The following is a 20,000-nucleotide window of genomic DNA, read 5'->3' on the forward strand; positions in this document are numbered from 1 at the left end:
AATGTCTGGGACGGGGCCCTGGCACCCACTCGGGGGTCCACAGTCAGCTCATTGTCATTCCCATGAATAATTGCTGAAAAGTGAATAAAGTTTGGGCTACTGCTTCAGCAGATCTTTTGTTGTTCTTGGACAGAAAAAAAGGAAAAAGCTCGATTATGCTGAGGCGGCAGTAAATCGAGTTATAGACAAATGTTCTCGCTTCTGGACTGAGAACATTTGAGAAGTGATTTAAGATGAAGTTCATAGGGCGAAAAAAACAATGATTAAAAACCAGGTTTCTATGAATGTTTTCTTCTTGATGAGATAATTTTTAGTGTAAGCATTATTTGTCAGGACCAGGACCAAAGGGTAGACCCAATCGCGTAACGGTTACCACAAGTTTTTGGGTCCCGTCTCCGTTCCTGCGCCCACGATCTGGTATTCACTGGAAGCATGAAGCAAGTCGCTCTGATCCAAACACGGAAGTAGATCTTCCGTAGCAAGTGATGGCGGTGTCAGGAACGGAAAAACTGGTCGGTAGCCGGGACTGGGAGAGCAAAGCGCGGTCAGGGTCGGAAATGAGTCGTAAGCCAGGACGGGAGAGTAGACGTAGTCAGGATCAGAAATGGGTCGTAAGCCGGGACACATCAACAGTCGGGCCTAAGATCCTAGCTCTGTCTTGGAGTGCCTTGTCTATGTCAGGACCAGAACGGAAACAGGACCCAATAGCGCTACGTTTCTCACAAGTTTTATTGAAGGAGAGGCGCGGGAAGCAGGTCGCTCTGAACGCGGAAGTGGATCTTCCGTGGCGAGCGATGTCGTGTCGGGAACGGAAAAGCGGGTCAGAAGAGCAAAAACGTGGTCATAAGCGAGTCAAAAGCCAGGAAAGTAGAGAAGACGTGGTCGGGGACAAAAACGGGTCGAAGCCGGGACGGGACAGTAGACGTGGTCAGGATCAAAACAGGTCGTAGCCGGAGACAAACGGGAGCAAAAACGGGACAGGTGGGAGTCAGGGTCGAAAAAGGCTTGCCTAGCATACACTGAGGTTCGCAGACGGATTGACAACAGGGGACAGACAGGACTGTACAGTAATCATGACATTATTAAGCTCGAAAGACATTTTCAAGCGATTTTGTTTCCCGTAGTTTAGAGCCTTCGGTGGCTGTGAATGGTCTCTATTCAAAACATTGTTACGTTAGCTTCAAATGGGAGACTCAAGCTAAAAAACGAAAATAGATAAAACAAAAACGAGTACTGGAAGCCCAAATCAATGGTACTCCTTGCAATGTGTATACATTTGTGAAGTAGGAGGACAATACCCCCTATTTTTAACATCCCCCCTTTCAGTCCCTGCTCACAGCATGGTCAACCAGGGATAATGGCTGTTCTATTTACGGCAAAAGAATGGGAAAAAAAGAGACGCATACAGGACAGAAATTTCATTTCTCTGCCCCTGCTCTCAGTGATAGTCGACCGGGAATAATAGACGGGTGTTGTTTATTTTAAGCAGAAAGAACGGGAGAGTGCATGACACAAGTGCATGAAACAAGTGTTTTCTTTCTCCCCATGCCAAAACGGTACAGTTCATTCTAGACAGGCCATAATGACATGCTTCGGCGGCCTGAACCAATAAAAAAGCGCTCTGGCAGCCCCTGCTCTCAGCAATAGTCGATTGGGAATAATGGATCATGGCCGCCCGAGTGCTGTTCATTTTAGGAAGAAAAACAGGAAAAAAACTCTCGTAGCCCCCTCTCTCAACAACTGACTCGGTATAACGGATCACAACCAAACAGTGCAGATAGTTCTAGGTGGGCCACAACCGTAATCTTCAGTGGCCCGGAACGAAAAAAAAAAAAATAACACTCTCTCTGCCCTTGCTCACATCAACAGTCGACCAAGGATAATGGATCACAACCGTGTATTCCATTTTTTATTTTAGGCGGGTAAAAACGTCACGCCACCACAAAAACTGTCGCAGCTGGCAGCAAGCCCAGCAAGAGTTGTAGCAATATTAGTTTGGGGATAATGGATCATGGCTGCACGAGTGCAGTTCTTTTGAGGTGGACATAACGGTAAAAGAGAGGCACAAGGCCCGACAAAACTGCACTTTACTGGTCCCTGCTCACAGCAATATGAGACTGGGGATCAGGGATCATGACCACATGGGTGCTGTTCATTTTAGGAAGAAAAGAGAAAAGGAAGAGCTCTCCTAGCCCCCTCCTCACAACAACTGACCTGGTATAATGGATCACAGCCAAAATAGTGCAGATAATTCTAGGCGGGCCACAACTTTACGCTTCAGTGCCCCGGACCGTAAGAATAAAAGCGAACTTCAGTGCCCCGGACCAAAATAATCTGTCGGCCCTTGCTCGCATCAACAGCCGACCAGGGATAATGGATCGCGGCCACAACTGTGCATTCTATTTTTTTATTCTAGGAAGGCAAGAACGACACCTCCCTACGAAAACTGCCTTTTTTCTGTCACCGCTGGCGGCAAGCCCGGCAAAAGTTCACTTTGCCATTCCTCACCTGGAGCATTATGAGTTTGGGGAACATGGATTGTAGCCGCACAAGTGCAGTTCTTTTGGGGTGGAAATGAAAAAAAAAGCTACAAGGCCTGACAAAACTGCACTTTGCCAATCCCTGCTTGCAAGGCCTGACAAAACTGCACTTTACCGGTCCCTGCTCGAGATTGGGGAACAGGGATCACAGCCTGACAAGTGCAGTTCACTTTTTGCTGGACAGAACGGCAGAAGAGAGCTGCCAGGTAAAATAAAATCCCCCTCTCCCAGCCCCCTCCTTGCAGCAATATCCAGTCAGGGATAATGGATCTTCACAAAGCACGAAGCGCGAAGTAAGAGGGAACGCAGTACGTCCGAGTCCAAGAGTCGACGAGTTCCGAGAGAGGATCATATTAGCGAAGTGGAGCAAGGTTGTAGAATAAACAAGAGATGCTCGCTCTTAGTTTGAGGGTTTAATTAACAATAATCCCGAGGGCAGTGGCGTGCGCACTAGCGATAACGTGAGCGCACGTGCGGTCGGCCGCGGTGCAGAAAAGCGTTTGCGCAATCAACACTAATTACGCTTTTGTTCCTGCTTACCGACATAAAGTCAAGGTGGGGGCGAATCGCTTTTAAGGGAGAAGTACAGCCCAACCTCCGGGGGCAGCCTCGAGGCAGTTATCAGCAAACAGCGTTGTTTTGTTTAGAAATAACTGCAAGCTCCCACCTGGTTTTACTATTTACTCATCCCCTCGTTTATTTTTCCAAAATATTTCAGTTCGTTAATTGTAATAATCGTCTTTTTGTTTAGGACAGTTCTGACCTGGCAGCAGTAAGGCAGCAGTCTGGCGTGGATCGACAGGAAGCCAGAGGCCGACGAGATCGATACCAATTGCACGAGCAGATATTGGACAGATGGGGTCGATACCGGACAGGACGGGACAGACAGGACTGATATCAGGCACTGGAGACTGGAGTCCAATAACAAGCAGGACGAGATAGACGGAAACGATACCAGAGACTGGAGATCGATAACAAACAGAACAAAATAGCTGGGAACGAAACTGGAGATCGATATTAAACAGTACAAAATAGACGGGAACGATACCGGACAGGACGGGACAGACAGGATTGATATCAGGCACTGGAGACTGGAGTCCGATAACAAGCAGGATGAGACAGACGGAAACGATACCAGAGACTGGAGATCGATAACAAACAGAACAAAATAGCCGGGAACGAAACTGGAGATCGATATTAAACAGTACAAAATAGACGGGAACGATACCGGACAGGACGGGACAGACAGGATTGATATCAGGCACTGGAGACTGGAGTCTGATAACAAGCAGGATGAGACAGACGGAAACGATACCAGAGACTGGAGATCGATAAAAAAACAGAACAAAATAGCCGGGAACGAAACTGGAGATCGATATTAAACAGTACAAAATAGACGGGAACGATACCGGACAGGACGGGACAGACAGGATTGATATCAGGCACTGGAGACTGGAGTCTGATAACAAGCAGGATGAGACAGACGGAAACGATACCAGAGACTGGAGATCGATAACAAACAGAACAAAATAGCCGGGAACGAAACTGGAGATCGATATTAAACAGTACAAAATAGACGGGAACGATACCGGACAGGACGGGACAGACAGGATTGATATCAGGCACTGGAGACTGGAGTCCGATAACAAGCAGGATGAGACAGACGGAAACGATACCAGAGACTGGAGATCGATAACAAACAGAACAAAATAGCCGGGAACGAAACTGGAAATCGATATTAAACAGTACAAAATAGACGGGAACGATACCGGACAGGACGGGACAGACAGGATTGATATCAGGCACTGGAGACTGGAGTCCGATAACAAGCAGGACGAGATAGACGTAAACGATACCAGAGACTGGAGATCGATAAAAAAACAGAAAAAAATAGCCGGGAACGAAACTGGAGATCGATATTAAACAGTACAAAATAGACAGGAGCGATACCGGACAGGACGGGACAGACAGGATTGATATCAGGCACTGGAGACTGGAGTCTGATAACAAGCAGGATGAGACAGACGGAAACGATACCAGAGACTGGAGATCGAAAAAAAAACAGAACAAAATAGCCGGGAACGAAACTGGAGATCGATATTAAACAGTACAAAATAGACGGGAACGATACCGGACAGGACGGGACAGACAGGATTGATATCAGGCACGGGAGACTGGAGTCTGATAACAAGCAGGATGAGACAGACAGAAACGATACCAGAGACTGGAGATCGATAACAAACAGAACAAAATAGCCGGGAACGAAACTCGAGATCGATATTAAACAGTACAAAATAGACGGGAACGATACCGGACAGGACGGGACAGACAGGATTGATATCAGGCACTGGAGACTGGAGTCCGATAACAAGCAGGACGAGATAGACGTAAACGATACCAGAGACTGGAGATCGATAAAAAAACAGAACAAAATAGCCGGGAACGAAACTGGGGATAGATATTAAACAGTACAAAGTAGACCGGAACGATACTGGACAGGACGGGACAGACAGGATTGATATCAGGCACTGGAGACTGGAGTCTGATAACAAGCAGGATGAGACAGACGGAAACGATACCAGAGACTGGAGATCGATAAAAAAACAGAACAAAATAGCCGGGAACGAAACTGGAGATCGATATTAAACAGTACAAAATAGACGGGAACGATACCGGACAGGACGGGACAGACAGGCTTGATATCAGGCACTGGAGACTGGAGTCCGCTAACAAGCAGGACGAGATAGACGTAAACGATACCAGAGACTGGAGATCGATAAAAAAACAGAACAAAATAGCCGGGAACGAAACTGGAGATCGATATTAAACAGTACAAAATAGACGGGAACGATACCGGACAGGACGGGACAGACAGGGTTGATATCAGGCACTGGAGACTGGAGTCTGATAACAAGCAGGATGAGACAGACGGAAACGATACCAGAGACTGGAGATCGATAACAAACAGAACAAGATAGCCGGGAACGAAACTGGAGATCGATATTAAACAGTACAAAATAGACGGGAACGATACCGGACAGGACGGGACAGACAGGATTGATATCAGGCACTGGAGACTGGAGTCTGATAACAAGCAGGATGAGACAGACGGAAACGATACCAGAGACTGGAGATCGATAAAAAAACAGAACAAAATAGCCGGGAACGAAACTGGAGATCGATATTAAACAGTACAAAATAGACGGGAACGATACCGGACAGGACGGGACAGACAGGATTGATATCAGGCACTGGAGACTGGAGTCCGATAACAAGCAGGATGAGACAGACGGAAACGATACCAGAGACTGGAGATCGATAACAAACAGAACAAAATAGCCGGGAACGAAACTGGAGATCGATATTAAACAGTACAAAATAGACGGGAACGATACCGGACAGGACGGGACAGACAGGATTGATATCAGGCACTGGAGACTGGAGTCCGATAACAAGCAGGACGAGATAGACGTAAACGATACCAGAGACTGGAGATCGATAAAAAAACAGAACAAAATAGCCGGGAACGAAACTGGAGATAGATATTAAACAGTACAAAGTAGACCGGAACGATACTGGACAGGACGGGACAGACAGGATTGATATCAGGCACTGGAGACTGGAGTCCGATAACAAGCAGGACAAGATAGACGTAAACGATACCAGAGACTGGAGATCGATAACAAACAGAACAAAATAGCCGGGAACGAACCTGGAGATCGATATTAAACAGTACAAAATAGACGGGAACGATACCGGACAGGACGGGACAGACAGGGTTGATATCAGGCACTGGAGACTGGAGACTGATAACAAGCAGGATGAGACAGACGGAAACGATACCAGAGACTGGAGATCGATAACAAACAGAACAAGATAGCCGGGAACGAAACTGGAGATCGATATTAAACAGTACAAAATAGACGGGAACGATACCGGACAGGACGGGACAGACAGGATTGATATCAGGCACTGGAGACTGGAGTCTGATAACAAGCAGGATGAGACAGACGGAAACGATACCAGAGACTGGAGATCGATAAAAAAACAGAACAAAATAGCCGGGAACGAAACTGGAGATCGATATTAAACAGTACAAAATAGACGGGAACGATACCGGACAGGACGGGACAGACAGGATTGATATCAGGCACTGGAGACTGGAGTCCGATAACAAGCAGGATGAGACAGACGGAAACGATACCAGAGACTGGAGATCGATAACAAACAGAACAAAATAGCCGGGAACGAAACTGGAGATCGATATTAAACAGTACAAAATAGACGGGAACGATACCGGACAGGACGGGACAGACAGGATTGATATCAGGCACTGGAGACTGGAGTCCGATAACAAGCAGGACGAGATAGACGTAAACGATACCAGAGACTGGAGATCGATAAAAAAACAGAACAAAATAGCCGGGAACGAAACTGGAGATAGATATTAAACAGTACAAAGTAGACCGGAACGATACTGGACAGGACGGGACAGACAGGATTGATATCAGGCACTGGAGACTGGAGTCCGATAACAAGCAGGACAAGATAGACGTAAACGATACCAGAGACTGGAGATCGATAACAAACAGAACAAAATAGCCGGGAACGAACCTGGAGATCGATATTAAACAGTACAAAATAGACGGGAACGATACCGGACAGGACGGGACAGACAGGATTGATATCAGGCACTGGAGACTGGAGTCTGATAACAAGCAGGATGAGACAGACGGAAACGATACCAGAGACTGGAGATCGATAACAAACAGAACAAAATAGCCGGGAACGAAACTGGAGATCGATATTAAACAGTACAAAATAGACGGGAACGATACCGGACAGGATGGGACAGACAGGATTGATATCAGGCACTGGAGACTGGAGTCCGATAACAAGCAGGACGAGATAGACGTAAACGATACCAGAGACTGGAGATCGATAAAAAAACAGAACAAAATAGCCGGGAACGAAACTGGGGATCGATATTAAACAGTACAAAGTAGACGGGAACGATACCGGACAGGAAACACAAGCAGGAAACTGGACAGAGTCAAAACCCACGTTTTACGGGTGCAGAGGTTCGTTGACGGAATGGCAAAGGGTGAGTGAGAGCTTAAATAGGAGGGAAGCCAATCAGTCAACGAGTCGCAGCTGGCACCAAACAGTAGGGGCCAATTGGGCGCCATGGGCAACCGTGACACTTCGATTTAACAGTGGCAGCAAGACTCATTTTTTTGATGAGGTTGGTTCATAATATTATTCTTTTCCCTATGAATTGGATTCATTCCATTATCAACACTATCCATCCATCCATTATCTGCACCGCTTATCCTCAGTAGGGTCCCGGGGGTAATTCGGAGGAGGCGGGAATCGAACCTGCGACCACTCGGTCCCAAGACGACCCCTCAGTTTGTATTTTGCTTTCTTGCTCGCCAGTCAAATGATAAAAATAATGTAGGCGAACACTCACCTTTGTCTGGCTGACATTAGAATATCAGTAGCATAGACAGTCCATGTGAGGTCAGCTGACAAGTAAGTACCCAGAAACTTGAATGAATGGACCAGTTCCACCTCACTACCATTAATTGACAGTGGCACATGCGGAGGGGGCTTAGTACTTAATAATATTGACTGTGCCTCACCAGACACGAGCATCCCCGCACAGATCAATCATTAATCATAAAAATGAAAGGTTCCAGAACGGAAAAATATTGTCTTTATTGTCATTGATAACGACGTAGTGTACGTGGTTTACCAATAGGATCTTACCTGCCATGTCAGTAGCAAAGGTGCGGTCGGCTCTCCAGCCCGTGTACCAGCCCACAACTTTTCCTCCGGACACTAGGGGGCGCTCGTATGCTCTGCCACCCACAAACCCCACCGGCCACACAGAGACACGTTTCGTACTCCGCATCTGAAAAATAAAAAAGCCAGATATGAAAAACCCAACTTTGGCTTATATTAGCATATTTGGTATTGGAGTCATCCAAAAGTAATTGAAAGTAATCCAGTTAAAGTAACCCTACCCAACCCTGCATTTTATGTTAGTTTTGCCGGAGATCAAAGAGATCAAAGCCAGGAGAGAAAGCTTACCACGTGTTGTGAGTCATCAATTTATTCATATTTAGTTTATTTTGTCTTTTATTAGCATATTTGGTATTGGAGTAATCCAAAAGTAATTGAAAGTAATCCAGTTAAAGTAACCCTACCCAACCCTGCATTTTATGTTAGTTTTGCCAGAGATCAAAGAGATCAAAGCCAGGAGAGAAAGCTTACCACGTGTTGTGAGTCATGATTTTATTCATATTTAGATTCTTTTGTCTTTTATTAGCATATTTGGTATTGGAGTAATCCAAAAGTAATTGAAAGTAATCGGTTAAAGTAACCCTACCCAACCGTACATTTTATGTTAGTTTTGCCGGAGATCAAAGAGATCAAAGCCAGGGGAGAAAGCTTACCACGTGTTGTGAGTCATCATTTTATTCATATTTAGTTTCTTTTGTCTTTTATTAGCATATTTGGCATTGGAGTCATCTAAAAGTAATTGAAAGTAATCCAGTTAAAGTAACCCTACCCAACCCTGCCGGTGTGTGAGTGAGTTTGCGAATGTGTGTCTGATTCTATTTTCTACTGCCGGCCACCCGTCGCCTATTCGCTCACGCACTCGGCCACCGGCCGTGACAAGACAACACATGCGTGAACAGGCTCACTAAAAACGAATTCTCCGAGTCGTTTTTCAATCTCGAATGCTACAAGGCAGACGCATGTGAAGATGAAATATTATATCCAATATTCTACCTTTTCCAGTGTGTCAGTCATAGGCAGAAACTAAAAACGATGTTTTTTTTCCCCCTCTTTACTACATTTTTGTCATGTCCAGCATGGTCGCCGTGGCGACCGGCTGGCCCCGCCCCCTGGGCACCGGCTGTAGCAGATCGTCTAATTTGCGTGTGTGCTTCTTAAAGGCGGGTTTTGGGGATTGCCGGTGGCTGGTTCATTGCGTTTTCTGTTCTGCATTAATCTGTTCTGTCTGACTTGAGGAATCCTGTGTTTGCCCGTTCTGAGTAAAAGCCTGTTTTGTGAGTATTCCTAGTCTGAGTTCCTGTTTGCCTGTAAGCCTGATTTTGTTTTGTTTTGTCCCTGAGTGTTGGCCGACTTTTATTTCCTTAATAAAAGTATCTGATCGTTAACGCGAATGAGTTCTCCCTTCCTGCCTCCTGCCTCCGATCCGGTCTGGTCCCGTGACAATTTTCAACACGGTTATATACATAAACAACATTTCAGGTACCCAAAAACATACAAAAATTCAAACTTTACAATTTTCCTGCGAATGAGGAGTTACGTCTCTAAAATGACTGTCTGCTATTGGTCGACTTTATATAAAATTAAATTATGCTATTAGCAGAACTACCTCCAACAATGCCTGTGAGTTATTAAGATACGTAGATATAATGCATATTGTACTATGTCTATTCTCTATGTGTCAGGAACCAGAAAAGGATCAGGACCCAATCGCGTGACGTACTCAAACAAGCCTTTTTTTTTTTTACAAGAAATGGTGAGTCTTGCACGTTAGGCAGCCGGTCTGGCGTGGAAAGACTGGAAGCCAGAGACCGACGAGACCGATTCCAATTGCCTGAGTTAATGCCCAATACCCCCAATATGCAGGTCGGCGCCTTGCATAGTTACATGGCCGCTATTGGTCTGTGAGTGTGTGTGTGAATGTGTAAGTGTGAAGCACATTGTAAAGCGCTTTGGGAGGTTTTCATTGACTTGAAAAGCGCTGTACAAAATGCAGACCATTTACCATTTATAATGAAAGAGGATATCAAAAACAGGACAAACAAGACGGGAGCAAAAACTGGAGAGAAAAATAAACAGGACAAAAATAGACGAGAACGAAACTTGAAACCCATATTGAACAGGACAAAAATGAACGGGAACCATACCGGACAGGGAATACCAACAAGAAAACAGGACCGGGTCAAAACCCACGTCTTGCGGGGCAGATGTTCATTGACAAGGAAAAATGAGAGCACTGAGCTTAAATAGACAGACTGGCGCCACACGGGCGGGGCCAATTGGGCCCCATGGCAACCGTGACAAAAATAATTATAATATTAACAAATATTCGGGTAGACAGGCAATTTTCAAAAGGTAGTGCTTGTATACTGGATTATTTTTTAATTGCATCAGAAGAATAGTGTAATAAACTTTCAGGTTATTGATTGTTAAGTCCTTAATGATCTTTAAAACCTTAAAAATTTTTGTAGGACTTGCTCCCTCATATCTTTCAGATTTAATTTCCCCCTATGTTCCGGTCCGGAGCCTTCACTCTGGAAATGCTGGTCTACTAGTGATCCCAAGAGCCAAGAAGAAATCCGCAGGTTCGAGAGCTTTCTCCATTCGGGCCCCGGTGCTGTGGAATGCTCTTCCCCCTGAGATTCGATCTGCAACCTTCTTAGTGGAAATGTTTAAATCTAAGCTTAAAACACACTACTATTCTATAGTATATGAATAACCTAAATTTTATGTTGGTAATATCTGTGTATCATTTGCCCTCATGTAGGTTTAAGATCAGGGGATGGTGTCATAATAGTCTGTAGTTTGCAATAATCTGTGGTCTGTGCAGCCCTTTGAGACTCTTTGTGATAAACGGCGTTAGAAATTAACATGACTTGACTTCTTCCCTCATGCTAGAGTATTTCCTTGCCCTCATGTAGGTTTTAGATCAGGGGATGGTGTCATAATAGTCTGTAGTTTGCAATAAGCTGTGGTCTGTGCAGCCCTTTGAGACTCTTTGTGATTAAGGGCGTCACAAATAAACATGACTTGACTGTCCTCATGTTGAGGTTTTGGAGTTTTTCCTTGTCCTCATGTAGGTTTTAGATCAGGGGATGGTGTCATAATAGTCTGTAGTTTGCAATAGTCTTTGATCTGTGCAGCCCTTTGAGACTCTTTGTGATTAAGGGCGTCACAAATAAACATGACTTGACTGTCCTCATGTTGAGGTTTTTGAGTTTTTCCTTGTCCTCATGTAGGTTTTAGATCAGGGGATGGTGTCATAATAGTCTGTAGTTTGCAATAGTCTTTGATCTGTGCAGCCCTTTGAGACTCTTTGTGATTAAGGGCGTCACAAATAAACATGACTTGACTGTCTTCATGTTGAGGTTTTTGAGTTTTTCCTTGTCCTCATGTAGGTTTTAGATCAGGGGATGGTGTCATAATAGTCAGTAGTCTGTAATAGTATGTAGTCTGTGCAGCCCTTTGAGACTCTTTGTGATTAAGGGTGTCACAAATAAACATGACTTGACTGTCCTCATGTTGAGGTTTTTGAGTTTTTCCTTGTCCTCATGTAGGTTTTAGATCAGGGGATGGTGTCATAATAGTCTGTAGTTTGCAATAGTCTTTGATCTGTGCAGCCCTTTGAGACTCTTTGTGATTAAGGGCGTCACAAATAAACATGACTTGACTGTCTTCATGTTGAGGTTTTTGAGTTTTTCCTTGTCCTCATGTAGGTTTTAGATCAGGGGATGGTGTCATAATAGTCAGTAGTCTGTAATAGTATGTAGTCTGTGCAGCCCTTTGAGACTCTTTGTGATTAAGGGTGTCACAAATAAACATGACTTGACTGTCCTCATGTTGAGGTTTTTGAGTTTTTCCTTGTCCTCATGTAGGTTTTAGATCAGGGGATGGTGTCATAATAGTCTGTAGTTTGCAATAGTCTTTGATCTGTGCAGCCCTTTGAGACTCTTTGTGATTAAGGGCTGTACAATTAAATAAACATGACATAACATGGTAACTGGGGTCAGTACTTGCCTATCCCTCTCTTTTTCCGCCATTTTGCCCCCCTATACCCCATCCGTTCCACCGCTTTGAAGCGACTTCCGAGTTCCTGAGTTCCAGAGTTCAACCCTATCACACTTAAAGCCCCCCTCTCGGGTTTTTCTGGGCTCTCCCGGTCCGTCCTCAGAAGACTGCATCTCTTTCACCTTGCGGGATGAAAAGGCTTGCAAAGAGAAGAGAGGCTGACACTCATTCGGCAATCACGCTTGTTATTTTGGCTTAGTGGAGAAGACCGGCTTTGACTGCTGATGAGCTACTACTTGCAATACATGACCTCGAAGCTCAGTCGGGTTGGACACTTTGTTCCATTTCCACTCCAGATTCTAAACGTGCGGACACAAAGACGCACTTGAATATTTCTCTGTGAAAGACCTTGCTCAATACTTATCTAGATATTTTGTCGGATTGAATAAGTATCTTTTTTCTGCATGAAAAGGAAAATGCATTATAAGATGCTTTAGAATACAATGGGGAATATGTTAGGAGTGACAAGATTGGATAGATTGAGAAATGAAATTGTGAGGGACAGAACTGGAGTAGTAGTGGAACTGAGCGAGCGTGTGGATAAGAGAGTACCGTATTTTCCGCACTATAAGGCGCACCTAAAAGTCTTAATTTTTTTCAAAAGCTGACCATGCGCCTTATATTGCAGTGCGCCTTATATATGGATCAATATTAAATCGCAAGGTCTCGCAACTTACGCAACAGCCGCCGACTCGATTTTCCCCCGAACGTGGAGTAGTCCGCGGTGTATGCTGGGATTTATATACCGGCGTTTCATTGGCTAACCAATGTGTCAATCATCATTTGAATCGATCGCTATTGGCTAAAGTTATTCGGAGCCTCGGATTGGCTAGAGGGCCAAAACAAACCCTGCAATTGGCCGAAAAAGATGTGTCAATCATCCGTTAAATCAATCACTATTGGCTGAAGTTATTCGGAGCTTCGGATTGGCTAGAGGGCCAAAACAAACCCTGCAATTGGCCGAAAAAGATGTGTCAATCATCCGTTAATTCGATCGATATTGGCTGAAGTTATTCGGAGCCTCGGATAGGCTAGAGGGCCAAAACAAACCCTGTAATTGGCCGAAAAAGATGACTGAATAGCAAGCTTGCTAAACTACGCCATAAAGAAACATGTTTAATTAGTCTGTATTTGTAAACATTTTACTCTACTGGATTTACTACACTCACGGTTGTAAAAAGACCATGATTGCGTATCATTATTGAACGTGAGAACTTAGGTGAGCTATGCGGTTTTATAATAATAATAATATAATAATTTCCTTGTATTGTCATTCTGTGTAACAATGTACACAGAACGAAATGTCGATTGCATCTGACCCGATGCAGCCGCAGCCAAGAGAGGGCGCCGCCGACCACTTTTTAAGTCTTAGGAATGACTCGGCCGGGGCGCGAACCCGAACCTCCCAGTCTCAAAGCGGGCGCCTTACCATCTAGGCTACTGAGATGTTCCCGGTATCTTGTTTTAGAACGATCTTGATGTTGCTGTGATGAGTTGAGTGAATTAAACTCAATTCCAAGTGTTTATTGTCATATGCACAGTAAAGTTGCGAGCGAAAAAGAAAATAGAAAGTAAGGAATGGTTGGCATTTCTTGAATCCCAAGACTTTAACCTTCCGAATGATATTTGAAATGACGCATTTGAGTGACATCGTACGGACACCGCATCCGCACGTGTCTATGACACGTATTTGCTTCTTTGCAAGCTTTGGGAATGTTAAGGGGGTAATAAATTGGACTGAATCATCTGACTGTTTTGTCCACGTTCCCATTGTAGCGCCTTATAATCCGGTGCGCCCTATAGTGCGGAAAATACGTTACTGTAAATTCCGGACTATAAGCCGCGACTTTTTTCCCAAATGTTCAACCCTGCGGCTTTTATTCAGTGAAGCGGCCAATTTATGTAATTTTTCTAACAGCCGCCAGCGACGCTCGAGTACAAAAGGTAAGATTTAGACCCGGGGGAATATATGCGCCGAGGAAGACTGCAACTTCTTAGCTTGTGCATAAATTAAACTAGCGTAAACATACCCTCATCATGCAAAATGCAAAAAGAAAGGCACATCAAAAAATCCACCATCACCAACGGGTTCCTATAGAGTGAGCGGGGGCAGAAGCCCACGTGGGCTACTAAGGCCAGGGAGAGATACTAGGGATAGCTACCGAGGTAGAGAATTACAAAATGAATCAAAAATGTGTCCCAGCAAAGCCAAATTTTGCAAGCCTAAAGGTAATAGTAATTGCTCCCCCACCTACCTACCTACCCACCCACCTACCCACTTAACCACCTACCTCCTTCCCCACCTGGCTACATACCCACCCACCTACCCACCAAGCAATCATCTACCTATCTACCTAGCAACTTCCCTGAATCAAACTGAGAGGGGCGTTTCCATAGGAGGTCATACATGGAATTGACAACAAATATTTCACCCAATTCCTTGTCACAATGATTCAGAAAAATCTTCCTACCAGTAAACAAATCTCTATGAAATCTAGCAAATCACACTGAATCTCCTGCACCATTTAAAAGACCTGTGTAGTCCCCTTTTTTGTTCAAGGCTTGCACGATTTCGGATAGGTTTTTTTTTTATGGCCAAGCAAAGTTGGATTTCAGTTACTAAATTTCACAAAGCGACATTTGTGCCCTATAGCCGTTTTGGTTTACTCTTCTACAACAACGGGAATAAAAAAACAACATTTACCTACCTACCTACCTACCAACCTGCCTACCTACCAACCTGCCTACCTACTTCCGTACCTGCCTACCTGCCTACCTGCCTACCCGCCTGCCTGGCTGCCTACCTGCCTACCTGCCTGCCTACCTGCCTGCCGGCCTGACAGCCTGCCGGCCTGCCTGCCTGCCTGCCTGCCTGCTTGCCTGCCTACCTACCTGCCTACCTATCTGCCTATCTACCTACCTAGCCACCCACTTATCCACCTATCCCCTTGCCCACCTACCTACCAACCTAGCGATCACCTACCAAACTACCTCACAATCACCTACCAAACTACCTCGCAATCACCTACCGAACTACCTCGCAATCACCTCCCGAACTACCTAGCAATCACCGACCTGCCTGCCTGCCTGCCTGCCTGCCTGCCTACCTACCTGCCTACCTACCTGCCTACCTACCTGCCTACCTACCTGCCTACCTACCAACCCACTTACCCACCTATCGCCCTTCCCCACCTACCTACATACCCACCCACATACCCACCGAGCAATCACCTACCTAACTACCACGCAATCACCTACCAACCTACCTACCTACCAACCTACCCACCCACTTCCCCACCTATTCCCCTTCCCCACCTACCTACCCACCCACCTACCCACCGAGCAATCTCCTACCTAACTACCTCGCAATCACTGACCTACCTACCTAGCAATCACCGACCTGCCTGCCTGCCTGCCTGCCTGCCTGTCTTGCCTGCCTGCCTGCTTCCTGCCTGCCTGTCTTGCCTGCCTGCCTGCCTGTCTTGCCTGCCTGCCTGCCTGTCTTGCCTGCCTGCCTGCCTGTCTTGCCTGCCTGCCTGCCTGCCTGCCTGCCTTGCCTGCCTGCCTTGCCTGCCTGCCTGCCTGCCTGCCTGCCTGCCTGCCTGCCTGCCTGCCTGCCTACTTACCTGGTTTCTGTCTATTTATTATGTAGCTATGTAATAATAGTCTGTAGTTTGCCATCGACTGTGGTCCATGCAGCCCTTTGATACTCCTTGTGGTTAAGGGCTATACGAATAAACAAATATTACCACCTTTTCTTGTACAAACCTCTTACGCTTGAGTCACACATCAAGAAAATAAACCATGAAAAATTAATGTCAGATGTTTCCGATGCTTTGTTGACTTTGCTCCACTTTGAATCGAATGTGATTCGAGGTCACACCATTTTCTTGGTCTTTGCAGTTTGTTCATCCTGCACAACTGACCTGAAGCGCTTGTAGCAAGCCACCTCATTAGTGAAGAGCAAAGCCATACCGCAGATCTGTAAAGGTGACATTATTTAGCAAACTGTGAGCTACTTTACCAGATGGTGAATTATTTCCCACTCTGGCAACAGATTTACACACCATCTGCGTATTACTGCAGTGGTGAGGATACTATTCGACTCAAACTTCAACCTACGCCTCTACTTATACGATAATGCTGTTGGCTTAGCATAAACAGAGAAATTCTTGCTGTTCTATGCACCATGCGCCTGTTTGACTCTTTGGCTGTCATTGGCGGAAATTGCCTTCAAGGACCCCCTTTGAGGAAATGAAGGAAATATTATGAGTAGAGGAAGTGGGAGAATAACAGCGCATCGCTCAATGTACTTTACTTTTAACTCATTGGTAGTCACCACACAGTGTGAGAGAGAGTCTGACCGGCAGGGAATGCGGATAGAATACAGTTATCGAGGTTATTGGAATCGTGAACCCCTAGGAAAAGGGAAAATCCGCGAAGCAGCGTTGCACCTTCAGAAAGCCACCAAGGGTCAAACTTATCTGGAGATGACGTCCTAACTTTCCTAGACATGTCCCCGCTGATTCTGACAAGAACGCCATCTTACTCCATAGGTACATTGTCACGAGGGAGATCGGACCAGAACGGAGGCAGGAGGCCGGAAGGGAGAACTCATTTGCGTTGACAATCATAACTTTTATTTAGCAAAATAAAAGTCGTCCAACACTCATGGACAAAACAAAATAAAAACAGGCTTACACTCAGAACGGGCAAGTACAGGTTTCCTCCGACTCAAACTAAACAGGGCAGGGCATAACAGAATGGAAAATGTGTAATGAGCCAGCACCCGCAAAACCCACAACCCACAAACGCAATTAGCTGATCTGCTTCAGCTGGTGCCCAGGGGGCGTGGCCAGCCGGTCGCCACGGCGACCATGCTGGCCATGACATACATTAAGAATCTCGTTTATCCATACTTGCGTTACACTTATTGGGTGACGGAGTTACGTCGCTTTTTACCTGCGCTTCATTGAATTTTTCACTTTGACATTCAGAGCACTGAGCAGAAATCACGTCATTGCCTATGTTCCCTCTAAGCTTTCAAAGGTCTGAGCAATCACACAAATTCTGGTGAGCAACATCCAACATATAGTTCTACAAATAACACAGAACACTGAATTGCAGTTGAATTACCAGCTCAGTAGCCAAGATGGTAAGGCGCCCGCTTTGAGACTGGGAGGTCGGTGGTTCGCGCCCCGGCCGAGTCATTCCTAAGACTTAAAAAGTGGTCGGCGGCGCCCTCTGTTGGCTGCGGCTGCATCGGCTCGCTACAACGGGTCAGGTGCAATCGACATTTCGTTCTGTGTACATTGTTACACAGAATGACAATACAAGGAAATTATTATTATTATTATTATTAGTCTTCATTGTCATTATACAAAAGTACAACAGCATTGGAGGGTTTCTCCCTCTGTTAGAAAGCCATTAAGAGAGCAACTGATCAGGTCTCCACGATGATTAAAATAAAAGTCTTTTTTTAGCATATTTGGTATTGGAGTAATCCAAAAGTAATTGAAAGTAATCAAGTTAAAGTAACCCTACCCAACCCTGTAAACTAAGTGAATTCCATCGAATTAGCCGAATTAGCCGAATTATTGTCGCACGAGCCTTAGTCGAGCCTTTTTTTTTTTCGTTCTCCCTCCATCTTCTCCGATCTTCTCGAGTACTCAAGTTCTTTCTCTGCCCACATTTTTCTCACCTGGTCTCCTTTCTATCACTTTGCCACGTGCGCAAGGGATGGGAGAGCTTGAGATCATGCAACTGATCACGCGACTCTACATTTCGTTTCTCTACGGTTCCTAAAAAAGAAAATCGTTCGTTTTGTTGTTTCAATGACTCGTCATAGCTCTCGTCGGATTTCAATGTCGTCTATTTTTATCTTTTAATTTATTTTAATTTATTTTTATCTGTTAACGATATGCATGGAAGAGGCAATACGAGAGAAAATATTGGAGGAGAAAATGGAGGAATCCAATGATTCGAGCTTCTTGCGATGAAAGCAAATAGATGACGGTGATTTCCCACTGCACGCTTCGTAAAGCGCGGGCTACATTTGAAATTGGATTTCGAAATCGGAAGAAAATCGGAAACATTTCTGCCGTGGCGTGCACAGATAGGCACGAGGCTGTGACAGATATCCTGCCAGCTCCTAGGCTTGCTTAGAGAACTCTACAAATACTACCCAAATTGAATTCAACGTGTGTGGATTACAGGGAAGATCTGGCCTAAAAACTTCAGCCCGACCCGACCCGAGGCGCAGGTATATAAACCCGAACCCGCCCAAACACGACGGATGAACTTTATGTGATAAACAAGCCAGAAATAAACCTGAATCTTTAATTTGCAGCCAAAGTAAAAACAAGAAGAGTCCATCAAATCGAGTGCAGCGCCTAAACCACAGGTGTCAAGCAGGCGGCCCGCGGGCCAGATCAGGCCCGCTGAGGGATTGAATCCGGCCCCCGAGACAACATTTGGAGAAGTGCAAGAGAAAAACAAGCTGTAAGTTGAAATATGTCAACTTTGTTGCCAAAGCCAGGTGCCTCTCACAAAGACACTGTACTTGTATTTATTTCTCTCTCTCTCTCTCTCTCTCTCTCTCTCTCTCTCTTTTCTGCCCCTTTTCTCCCACTGTCTCTGTCTTTTCACTCTTTGTGTCTCTTTTTCTCTTCCTTTGTTGCTCTTTGTCTTTTTCTCTCTCTGTGTCTTTTAACCTCTTTTGCCCTAACTTCCTTTTTTCCTTTTCTCTTTCTTTCTTCCTACCCTTTGCACTTTCTTTTCTCTTTTCTCTCCTTCTGTCTTTCTATTTCTCTTTGGATTTCTTTCTTCCTCTCCCTTTCTTTTCCCCCTCTCACGACTTTTTATCTTTTGTTTCTCTCTCTCTCTCTCTCCCACTCTCTCTCTTTCTCTCTCTTCCACCCCTTTTCTCCCACTCTGTCTCTGTCTCTCACTCTCTGTCTCTCTTTTTCTCTTCCTTTGTTGCTCTTTGTCTCTTTCTCTCTCTGTGTCTTTTAACCTCTTTTCTCTCTTTTCTCTTTCTCTCTTCCCAGCCTTCGTGCTTTCTTTCCTCTCTTCTCTCCTTCTGTCTTTCTATTTCTCTTTGGATTTTCTTTCTTCCTCCCCCTTTCTTTCCCCCCCTCTCTCACGACTTTTATTTCTTTTGTTTGTCACGCTCTCTACCTCTATCTCTTTTTCTTTTTTTGTCCCGCCCTCTCTCCCTTATTTCTTTAGTTCTCTTTTTCTTTGTCTTTAATCTCCTAGTCTGGCCCCCAACAGAATGTTTGTTCTATCGTGTGGCCCCCGAGTTACAATGAGTTTGACACCCCTGCCTTAACCTATGGTCGGAAAATTGAGAAGCAATTACTTCTTTGGTCTCCTCCCTTCCTCTCAACCACGATCTTCCCTTCTCTTAATCTTGCTCTCTTTCCCTCTCTCTAACTCTCTCTATCCTGTCATTCTCTCACTCTCCATATGTCTTTATCTACATGTCTCTTACTCTATCTCTTTTGACTTTTTTCTCTTTCTTTTTCTGAATTTCACTGCTTTTCTCACTCTCTCTTTCTATACCGCCCCATGTCTTCCCCTCTC

The 20,000-nt window shown here is 45.1% G+C and overlaps 1 protein-coding gene across 1 annotated transcript in view; it reads right to left on the minus strand.

Moving 5' to 3' along the window:
- The window catches only part of b3gat2 (beta-1,3-glucuronyltransferase 2 (glucuronosyltransferase S)), an 88,882-nt gene that overhangs the window by 27,874 nt on the left and 41,008 nt on the right, over positions 1–20,000 (minus strand). The window contains exon 3 of the mRNA XM_088351382.1: positions 8,313–8,457. Within this exon, the coding sequence (XP_088207508.1) occupies positions 8,313–8,457 (145 nt within the window). The remainder of the gene's footprint in view (positions 1–8,312; positions 8,458–20,000) is intronic.

The sequence above is a fragment of the Urocampus carinirostris genome, chromosome 13 (genome assembly GCF_059441175.1).
Source record: "Urocampus carinirostris isolate Australia breed hairy pipefish chromosome 13, RoL_Ucar_1.0, whole genome shotgun sequence".
In the NCBI taxonomy this organism is placed as follows: Eukaryota; Metazoa; Chordata; class Actinopteri; order Syngnathiformes; family Syngnathidae; genus Urocampus; species Urocampus carinirostris.